Source organism: Aulonocara sp. 'chitande type north' Nkhata Bay, linkage group LG12 (assembly GCF_057382095.1).
Source record: "Aulonocara sp. 'chitande type north' Nkhata Bay isolate Kocher_YH1m ecotype deep benthic linkage group LG12, A_spYH_male_GT1.1, whole genome shotgun sequence".
In the NCBI taxonomy this organism is placed as follows: Eukaryota; Metazoa; Chordata; class Actinopteri; order Cichliformes; family Cichlidae; genus Aulonocara; species Aulonocara sp. 'chitande type north' Nkhata Bay.
In genome coordinates this window covers 1,950,344-1,961,592 of record NC_141355.1, presented here as the reverse complement: position 1 = coordinate 1,961,592, position 11,249 = coordinate 1,950,344, and the positions used below count along the sequence as shown (strand labels likewise).

General features: G+C 37.8%; 1 protein-coding gene across 2 annotated transcripts; it reads left to right on the top strand.

The window, feature by feature from the left end:
• The first annotated feature begins 46 nt into the window (after nucleotides 1-46).
• Nucleotides 47-11,045, top strand: LOC147316637 (uncharacterized). 2 transcript variants are annotated; one of them, XM_086313159.1, is made up of 5 exons: nucleotides 47-6,136; nucleotides 6,873-7,005; nucleotides 8,238-8,455; nucleotides 8,557-9,634; nucleotides 9,744-11,045. In XM_086313159.1, the coding sequence occupies exons 4-5, from the start codon at nucleotides 8,785-8,787 to the stop codon at nucleotides 9,914-9,916; spliced, it is 1,023 nt and encodes a 340-aa protein (XP_086169285.1). In that variant the 5' UTR covers nucleotides 47-6,136; nucleotides 6,873-7,005; nucleotides 8,238-8,455; nucleotides 8,557-8,784; the 3' UTR covers nucleotides 9,917-11,045. The 2 variants fall into 2 exon arrangements, with proteins under 2 accessions (XP_086169285.1, XP_086169286.1); XM_086313160.1 differs by lacking the exons at nucleotides 47-6,136; nucleotides 6,873-7,005; nucleotides 8,238-8,455 and having other exon boundaries at nucleotides 8,498-9,634.
• Nucleotides 11,046-11,249: the final 204 nt, after the last annotated feature.

The following is an 11,249-nucleotide window of genomic DNA, read 5'->3' as shown; positions in this document are numbered from 1 at the left end:
CCAGCAGCCACCAGGCCCAGGCTCTTCCAGCAGCCACCAGGCCCAGGCTCTTCCAGCAGCCACCAGGCCCAGGCTCTTCCAGCAGCCACCAGGCCCAGGCTCTTCCAGCAGCCACCAGGCCCAGGCTCTTCCAGCAGTCACTAGGCCCAGGATCCTCCTGCTCCACCAGGCCCAGGATCCTCCAGCAGCCACTGGGCCCAGGCTCCTCTAGCAAGGCACCAACAAGTAAATCAACAGTGACTTCAACGGGCCATCACAAGGAAATACTAATCTCACCATTTTCAAAATGCCACCTAAAAAAGCTAACCCAGGAGTTGAAGAGGAGTTGGAGGAGATTAGGAAATCGCTTAATTTCATGTCTGATGAACTGAGCAAAGTGGCTAAACAACAAGGTATGCTACATGACCTAATGGATGAAATAAAACAACTAAAAAACCTCATAAAGGACAAGGACAAGAAAATAGACGACTTGGAACGGCGAATCGAGGACCTTGAACAATACACAAGAATGGATGATTTAGTCATAAGTGGACTGGAGACGCAACACCGAACCTACGCCAGAGTAACAGCTGGCGGAGGTAAAGACGGTGAAGATGCCCCGGTAGAGGAGCTGCAAACGCTTGAACAGCAAGTGATAAAATTCCTTCAAACGAAGAATGTAAGTATTCAGAGCCATCATATTGCAGCATGCCACACGCTCCCCAGAAAAGACAGTAAAACAAAGCCAGCAATCATTCTTCGGTTTGTGAGTCGCAAAACAAAGATTGAGTTACTGAAACAGGGTAAGAAGCTAAAAGGGACTGGTGTGTATTTAAATGAACATTTAACGAAAAAGACTGCTGAAATTGCAAGACAGGCACGCAGCCTGAGAAAACAAAATAAGATACAAGCGACATGGACGAGGAACTGCAAAGTAATGATAAGACTAAATGGCAATCCCGAAGAAGCGAAAGTTGTGATGATAAGAGAACTCAAAGACTTAGAGCAATATAAATAATCAGGAATCTGCTATGGAATCTATTGGAAAAGTGACGATTGGATAATGAACAATGGGTATGGAAAGTGTTTCTGGCCTTATGGCTCAAAAACAATGGAAACAACAACAACAAAAACACATAAATGACAAGTTTGGACACAGATTATAGGTTTCCATTCGGAGATATTGAAGAGGAAGACTTTGATTATGAAAAGGACTGTCAAGGTGGTTATTTTGCCACACACGCTGAGAAAACGAACTTCAAAACGTTTAACTATGCAGAGCACAACATGAATGACCCTGAAAGTAACATTGACCCAGATACCCACTTCTACAATAACACCAATAATACTTGTGAGTACTATACAGATGACCAATTCAATGTGAATATTAAAATGGCAAATGCATTGTCGGTCATACATTTCAATAGTAGAAGCCTGTATAAAAATTTTTCTAAAATTACAGAATGTTTAAGTAAGTTAAAAAAGTTTAACATAATTGCAATATCAGAAACATGGCTCGATAATGAGAAAGTTAGTGAAATGGGACTGGAAGGATACGAATTATTTACAATGAACAGGGTGAATAAAAAAGGAGGCGGTGTTGCTTTATATGTAGATAAAGTTTTGAAATGTAGTCTGATTGAATGCATGTCAAGCACCATAGATAACATATTGGAATGTGTCACTATTGAAATTCATGTTGAAAAAGCTAACAATATAATTATAAGTTGCATCTATAGGACACCAGGTTCATGCCTTGAGATATTCAATGAAAAACTTGCTGCTATGTTTAGCAACCTAAATGATAAAAAAGTGCAAATAATTTGTGGTGATTTTAATATAGATTTGCTAAACCCAAATGGACATCAGAAAACAACAGATTTCATAGATACAATGTATAGTAACTCCCTTTCCCCTGTAATTATAAAACCAAGTAGAATAACAATTGATACAGCTACATTGATAGATAATATATTCACAAATAAAATTGACCATGAAATAGTAGGTGGACTTCTTATAACTGATATAAGCGATCATCTTCCTGTTTTTGCAATTTTTCAAAATTATTTTGGGATTAAAACTAAACAAAAGAATCAAATATTTGATATGATACGACATAGAACAACAAGAGCCATTGCTGCCCTCCAGGTGGACTTAAAGGAACACAATTGGAATGAGGTTTTTGCAAATGAAGATTCAAATAGTGCGTATGATGCATTCTTATCAACTGTAATTTCACTATATGAAAAACATTGTCCTTTAATGAAAATCACTAGAAAGCATCACAGATCAAATAAGCCATGGATCACAAAGGGGATAGAAGATGCATGTAAAAAGAAAAATAACCTATATAAGAGATTCATAAAACAGAGGACAAAAGATGCTGAAATAAAGTACAAGTTATATAAAAATAGATTAGTAAATATTATAAGAACAAGTAAGAAAGAATATTACCACAAATTATTGGAGCAAAGTAGAAGTAACACACAAGAAACATGGAGGATATTAAACAGTATAATCAAAAAGGGCTCAAAAAATAAGAATTATCCAGATTATTTTAAAAAAGATAAAGATATTGTGCTTGATAAAACTAAAGACATTGCAAATGAATTTAATGATTTCTTTGTAAATGTTGGCTTTAATTTAGCAAAAGAAATTCCAGAGTCAAGAAATAATAACGACCTAAATAAACATATTACTCAGAATGTGTCCTCCATGTTTATTGGTGCTGTAACTCATAGAGAAATAATTAACATTGTGAAGACATTTAAAAATAAAAAGTCCACTGACTGTTTTGGTATTGACATGATATTAGTTAAAAGTATTATAGAATATATAGTGCAACCTTTTGCACACATTTGTAATCTGTCCTTTCAAACTGGTGTGTTTCCCTCACAAATGAAAATAGCAAAAGTTATTCCAATCCATAAAAACGGAGAGAGATGTCAGTTTACCAATTATAGGCCAATATCACTACTCCCACAGTTCTCAAAAATTTTAGAAAAGTTATTTGTTAATAGACTTGATAAATATATTGAGAAGCATAATCTCCTAAGTGATAACCAATATGGCTTTAGAGTGAAAAGGTCCACTTCAATGGCAGTGATGGAACTTGTTGAAGGGATATCTAATGCAATAGATAATAAGGAATATACTGTTGGTGTTTTTATAGACTTAAAAAAGGCGTTTGATACAATTGATCATTCTATATTAATGAATAAACTAGAGAGATATGGCATAAGAGGGATAGCATACAAGTGGATGAAAAGTTACCTGGATGAAAGATATCAATATGTCGAATTCAATAATGTAAAATCTAAGCAGTTGAAGGTAACTTGTGGTGTTCCTCAGGGCTCTGTGCTGGGCCCTAAATTATTTATATTATATATAAATGATATATGTAGTGTTTCCAAACTGTTAAAATGTGTATTGTTTGCTGATGATACCACTCTGTACTGCTCAGGTAAAAACTTAGAACAGCTTCTGACTACAGCGGAAAAGGAGTTAAATATATTAAAAAACTGGTTTGATGTAAATAAGTTATCATTAAATATAAAGAAAACAAAATTGATTATTTTTGGCACTAGACAAATGAAAAATGTATCTAAAATCAGGGTTAATGGAACTGAAATTGAAAGAGTGTACGAAAATAAATTTCTTGGAGTGATAATTGATGATAAGCTGAGTTGGAAGTCTCATATAAACCACGTGAAAACAAAAATGTCAAAAACCATTGCTATTCTCTATAAAACAAAGCATGTCCTGAACAAAAAAACATTATACACACTTTATTGTACTCTGTTGCTTCCATATATGACTTACTGTCTGGAGATATGGGGTAATGCATATAAAACGAACACTCTTCCTATTTTCAAGTTACAAAAAAGAGCTATAAGAATTATAAACCAATCAAACTATATAGAACCAAATAACATTTTGTTTATTAATCTGAATACCCTGAAATTTTATGATTTAGTTGAATATAAAATGGCACAGATAATGTATAAAGCACAAAATAACTTGCTTTGCCCCAGTACTCAGAAGCTGTTCAAAGTCAGAGAGAGTCAATATGACTTAAGGGGAACAGATTTCTTTAAAAAAAACAAGATAAGGACAAATATAAAGCAGAGATGTGTTTCTGTTAGAGGAGGTAACCTGTGGAATAGTTATGACAGTGATTTAAAAAGGTGTAGTTCATTTTCCTTGTTTAAAAACATGTTTAAAAATAGAGTAATAGAAAAATATATAAATCAAGAATGAAAAGAGCAAAAAGGAGAAAGAAAAAAAAAAAACAACCTCTTGATTCTTTTGCTTTGATGTAGTTACTTATCTAAGGTGGAAAGTTTTTTTTTTCTTTGTTTTTTTTTTGTTTGTTTGTTTGTTTGGTTTTTGCTTTGTTTTATTATTTTCTTCAAGCCCTGTGTACAGGAGCTGCATACAAAAAGATATTTTGTGAAAAGGGTTGGCGTAATAAGCAAATGCTTCAGCCAATACCTTTTGATTAGCCTTGTCTCATGCTTTCTTTCTTTATGGTAGATTTTTGTTCTGTTTTCACTGTTTGTTTGTTTGTTTTTTCACTGTTTTCACTGAGATTTGAATTTGAATGCTAATCAATAAAATCAAATCAAAGAGAAACCTGGGGTTGTTCTTATTTACTTCAATCAGTGATGAATAGTAAGATGTTCTGGCTTTGCGGAGGGCTTTCTTATAAAGCAGCAAACTATTTCTCCAGGCTAAATGATGATCCTCTAAATTTGTGACACGCCATTTCCTCTCCAGATTACGAGTCATCTGCTTTAGGGTACGTGTTTCAGAATTATACCACGGAGTCAGGTACTTCTGATTAGAGACCTTAGTTTTCACAGGAGCTACAGTATCCAGAGTCGTACGTAGTGAGGAGGTGAAATTATTAACAAGATAATCGACCTCTGTTGGGGTAGCGTTCAGATAGCTGCTCTGCTCTGTGTTGGTACAGGGCATTGAAGATGATAACAGTGGGTGAATTATATTCTTAAACTTAGTTACAGCACTTTCAGAAAGACATCTACTGTGATAAAGTCTACTCTCCACCGCTGTGTAATCAATTATTGTAAATGTAAATGTTATCAGGAAATGATCAGACAGGAGAGGGTTTTCAGGAAACACTGTTAAATGTTCAGTTTCTATGCCATATGTTAAAACAAGATCTAGAGTGTGATTAAAGTGGTGGGTGGGTTCTTTTACATTTTGACAGAAGCCAATTGAGTCTAATAACAGACTAAATGCCATGTTGAGGCTGTCATTTTTAGCATCTACATGGATGTTAAAATCACCCACAATAATTATTTTATCTGAGCTCAGAACTAAATCAGATATAAAGTCTGAGAAATCAGACAGAAACTCTGTGTAAGGCCCAGGTGGACGATAGATGATAACAAGTAAGACTGGTTTCTGAGTTTCACAGCTGGGGTGGACGAGGCGAAGCATCAGGCTTTCAAATGAATTAAAAGTCTGTCTGGGTCTTTCATTAATTAATAGGCTGGTGTGAAAAATGGCTGCCACACCTCCCCCCCGGCCTGTGCTTCGAGATTTCTGGTAGTTAGAATGGCTCGGGGGTGTTGATTCATTTAAACTAACATAATCATCCTGCTGCAACCAGGTTTCTGTAAGGCAGAGTAAATCAATTTGTTGATCAATTATTAAGTCATGTACTAACAGAGACTTGGAGGAGAGAGACCTAATATTTAATAATCCACATTTCACTGTTTTACTCTTTGGTTCAGATGTGGATACTGTATTGTTCTTTCTTTGTGATTGTTTATGTTTAAGTTGTTTGTTGCTGGTTTTTAGTTTGTTTTTTGTCTTTTTGGGAGCTGACACAGTCTCTATGGAGATGGGTTTTTGGGGGGGTAGCAGGAGGAGAGAAGCTGCAGAGAGGCGTGTAAGACTGCAACTCTGCTTCCTGGTCCCAACTCTGGATAGTCATATTTTGGGGGGTTTAATAAATTTGTCCATATTTCTAGAAATGAGAGCTGCTCCATCCAAAGTGGGATGGATGCCGTCTCTCCTAACAAGACCAGGTTTCCTCCAGAAGGTTTGCCAATTATCTACTATACAGAGTATTGCTGAGGAAATGCAGAATGTGCACGAATTGGGTCAAGCCTACACAATTAATAAGGTAAGTTGTTTACTAAAAAATGAAATGAACCTATCAGATGAAGCAGTCACTAAAATCTGTGACTGCATTAAAGAGTCAGATTTGTTCTCTGCTTGCCATCAGGGACAACTAGGAACAACACACACCAGAAATCAAACATTCAAAAAAATGTTTAAATACACAGAACCCAAGAAAGTGCCATTGGGAATGGATGAAAACATGACAGAAAAATGTGCTTACTACATACCAGTTGGAGAAACCCTGAAGAGCTTTTTAGAGTCACAGTTATGGAGGAATACACAGTCACAACAGTTTGGGGGTCCTGATGTAGAAATTTTTAAGGATTTATATGATGGCAAAATTTTCAAATGTCACCAGTTCTTTAATGAAAACCCTGAAAGCCTCAAACTGATTTTGTACCAAGAGTCATTTGAGGTAGTGAATCCCCTGGGTTCTGCTAAAAAGATGCACAAACTTCTTGCAGTCTGTCATTAGCAAATTTACCCATTCATTTGCGTTCAAATACAGATAACATGTTTTTAGTCTTGTTGTGTGTTGAGAATGACTTCAAGCGTTTTGGAATAGCCAAAGTTTTCTCAGAGTTGTTGGCAGATCTGAAATCTTTGGAGACAGATGGAATAGATGTAGATGGAGAAACAGTAAAAGGGGTTCTTTACTGTATTGCTGGGGACAACTTGGGTTCTCATTGCATAGGAGGGTTTACAGAAAACTTCAGCTGCTCTCAATATTTTTGCAGGTACTGTGAAGTAACACGAAGTGAGTTTTATGCTGATCCGAATGCCTGTGGTCCTCCACGCACTCCAGAGACATATGACGCGGCTGTTGCTGATCTCCAGTCTGAAACTATCCAAGACGTCAGAGGAATAAAGGTAAACTCCATCTTCAATACCCTTCAGTCTTTTCACATATCCCAGCCTGGTCTCCCACCTTGTCTAGGTCATGACCTCTTTGAAGGAGTTGTGTCATATGATCTAGCACTGTACCTGAAGAACATTATAAAAAATAAAAAATGGTTCACATACTCCCTTTTAAACAGACGCATTAAACAGTTTAAATATAAAGGATCCGAAGCACTTACAAAGCCATGTACTGTCAAACCTGACGGATCCAAATTATCAGGGTGAGCCATTCAAAACTGGAACCTTTTGAGATTGCTGCAGTTTTGATTGGTGACAAAGTACAAAACCATCAAGTATGGCAGTTAGCTCTCCAGTTGAAAGACATTGTGGATCTTATTTGTGCTCAGAGCATTTCCTTGTCCCAGATAGCATTCGCTGACATTTTGATCCAAGAATATTTGGAGATGAGAGAGATGTTGTTTCCTGGAATTAAACTAAAACCCAAGCACCACTATTTGCGCCATTATTCAGCACTGTTGTTGAAATTTGGTCCATTGATGAGGTTATGGACGCTTAGGTTTGAATGTAAACACAGTTACTTCAAAAGATGTGCCAGACACTTGAAAAGCTTCAAAAATATTTGTCAAACTTTGTCAACACGTCATCAGATGTATCAGGCTTATCTTTTAGCAGGGCAAGAATGCCGTGAACTGCTGCAAGTCAAGGAGAGCTGTGCGTTTTATCCCAACCTCTACAGTGACACTATTCAGCATGCGGTCAGGGAGTTAGCTTTTTCAGAAAGCAATACCACAGTTACCACAGACATTCAGTACAAGGGCACTGCATATAAAAAGGGACAGTTTCTTGTGTACAGAAATGACGAGTGTATGGAGTTTGGTGAACTTCTACTCATCTTGATTCAAAATGACACATCTGTGTATGTTCTAATGGATATCCACAAAGGCATCTTCCTCTCAGAATACCATCTGTATTCTGTGACAAAGGACAGTCTTGGGTTACAGTGTATCAACATTAATGACCTGCCTGATTTCTATCCTTTGGTATCATACATCCTTCAAGAATACCGAGTCATTCCACTAAAGCATAGTATTGTGGCAAAATAATGTCCAACTAATAGCTCACTTCTCACTGTAAATAGTTTAACATTAATATAAGTGTCACCTGATCCACACCCTGCTCCATCAAGTGTATGAACTGTATGTGATTTTCTATTTTGTTTGGATGTGGCATTTCTCCTTCAGTGCAAGTATGAGTGACTCAGAGTGAACCTTCCTAGATGTCACCATCACGGAAGTCCTACCAGAACTTCAAGCTGTGAACAAAAACATCCTGGAGGAGCACTTGCAGTCCATTGGAGTTGAGACAAGTGATGATCTACGCTTCGTAACGGAGGCAGATTTGATGACAGCATTAAGACCTGTACAAGCAAGAAAGCTTCTTTCTGCTTGGAAACAGAAATGTAAGTAAAAACAACAAACAACTATTCAAAATCAAAAGCAGAGATGGTCATGAACAGACATACAGTGTGAATCATAATTGTATTTGTTTTGTAATTTAAAGACCAAACTCCAGAGAACAGCTCGCTATCATCTGTGGAAGCCTCATCAACCCAGTCGCTGTCATTGCTCTCACTTTCACCCCAAAGTCTATCGTCGACCTCCTCCAGCAGCCCAGGATGTGACACACAATGGGATGACAACTTTGAAATTCCATGGAGTAAACTTCCTGCAGAAGTGATGCATTTTCTTGAGAGGGGGAAAAGGCCTCGCCCCAAAACTGAGGAGGCAAATGGTCCGGATTGTTGTGACTGAGATGATGGAAAAATGCCCACATGTAGGTAGAAAACATTCAGTTGACGTTGCAAGAAAAATGGTGGCAAAATATCCCAATTCTCTGCAAGATTTAATAGAGGGTGATATTGTTGGCGCAGGCTACCTTTCACTTGTCAAACAGTTGCAGAACAGAATTGAAAATGTAAGGCGCACTTCAACACCCAAAATAAGAAAAAGAAAACATCAGACTGACTCAGACCACACAGACGAGATCCCTTTAGAAGAAAGAGCAGCCATGCAGGATGCATACGGGTGCATTAAATGGAATGTAGAATTTCTGCCTCTTGAAGAAACTCCAGAGAGCCAACAGCAAAAGATGGAAAATCTCAAGGTGATGTTCCAGCAAGCTGACACCAATCCAGAAGAGGTAAAAAGTCTAATGAAGTCCACTTACTACACACAACGTCAACATGTCAATCAGGGAAAAAGTATCAAATGCCTTAGGGAGGAGTGGCTGTTTTGGTTTGATGAATTTGGCATGTCTGTCCACTTCAAGGAACTTACTGGGATTGACCTCAAAGAGACATTCACACGTAATTTGGATTTGAAGGGGAAAAGGCTACTGGACTACTTGACCACAGTTGCTGTCAGCAAAAGCAAGGTGTTCCTTCAGACTTATGCAAGGCTTCAGAGGATGCGGGGACCGCAGAGTGGCTCCTCAGATGATGTGAAAGAGATGATCCTGCTTCTGCTCAGCTACTTTGAAGAGAAGGAGGAGTCCATGCTTCTCTGTGTTGAAGATACATGTCTGGCAGATGAGGTACAACTGGAGCAAGTGCCTCTGACACCCACTATTATCTTGTGTGGTAAGTCTGTTTCATAGCTCTCTCTCTCTTTTTTTTAAGTGCATTTTTTATAGAATGTCATGTGACTGCCGTGTTTATTGATATAACCTGTTAAATAATTTGTTCACAGGACAGTCCTGCTATTCCTCAAGAAGATACATGCTGAGTATTGATCGGAACCTCGTCAGCACAAACATATCCTCCTTCATTTCTGCACTGTGCCTCATGTTCGGGAGCTACTACAATTTCAACATCCATTATCCATCTGAGCTGGCTTCCACTTTAGAGTTTCTTCAGAGGTGAACAAATATGGCTTTGTTATTTCTCATAACTGAGACTCTGGGATCTGGAGTCTGGCTTTGATGTGGTTCGAGTCCAGGTCTGGCTCTGAGTCTCGGTCGGCTTTGGAGCCGGTTTCAGTTGTTTTTTCTGTTTTTTGTTGTTGTTTTTTCTTTTTTTTTTTTTTGGTTTTTTTAAATACATTAACAGTCTGAATCCAGGTCCAAGCCTGGCCGAGACTCAGGGCTAGACCAAGCGTCAACTGACGTCTGACTACCTATAACCTTTGCTTTGGATTTTAACAATGCTAAAGTGTGACATATCACTGCAGAAGACACTCGTGAAGGGTGCCAATACTTTTGACCATGCATTGTTCACTTCCCCACAGCATTTTGGTTATACTTTGTCTTGAACGTGGTCATGGCCATGACTGTGTGTATATATATGTATATACTTAATTTTTACTTACTTTGTACGTGTATTTTAACTGATCAATTATAAAAATGCTTAATAAACTTTTATATGATTGTTATTCTTGTGACCAGGAGATATTTTATTTTGTATTCTTATGATCACAGTTATAATCAGAATAATTTACCATTGTTGAACCAGTTGACAGAATAATCTTTGAACCACATCTATGTTAATATTAATCTACACAGATTATCAGTACGTTAATCAGTCTATTGTTGTTCTGCACTATTCTTGGTATTTGCTTAAAGCTGTTTCACAGTTCTGTGACCACTCAGAAGCCTGTGGGTCCTTCTGGACCCTGCCTTAGTTCTATGTTCAGTTCTGCACGTACACAGGCCTTTAAAGAACATGCACGCTCTTATATAACACATGCACGTTTACACACACACACTTAGTAAGAATAGGAGGGTCGTCTGAGGACAGTTTTCTGATAGATATACTTTCACAAAAGGCACAAATGTAATACACACTTGTTTTTCTCTAAAAACTAGCAGTTGATGTCCATATTAGGTAAACTCTCTGAACAGGCCCAAACTGTTATCATTTCCAGTAAGGTCTAACTGTGTGACGTCATCACGGTAATATAAGGATGAAAAGCCTCCGCCCGGCGGAGATTGTTGATGCAAGACTGTTTTCCCCGCACTTCTGCGCAAAAGTGTGTAATAAAATCACTATTTTTGACACCTTGCACGGACTCGGCTTGTTTTTCCTTCTTAACCAAACTGAACCAGGACGTAACATTCTACAGGTGTTTCTTCTCCATAAACCCAGAAAAAGGAACCAAAGTAGAGAACCACCAATCAGACCAGGAGTGACATGTTTAGCCGCATGTTCTCCTTAAATTGCTGGCTGTCTGAGTGGTGTCCCAGAAACGATGTGGGCT

What these genes read in the sequence shown, in the direction of transcription:
- LOC147316637 (XM_086313159.1), top strand. Translation starts at nt 8,785, where the DNA reads ATGGTCCGGATTGTTGTGACTGAGATGATGGAAAAATGCCCACATGTA. An exon ending in ACCCACTATTATCTTGTGTG is followed by an intron (nt 9,635 to 9,743) that starts GTAAGTCTGTTT and finishes ATTTGTTCACAG; the next exon opens with GACAGTCCTGCTATTCCTCA.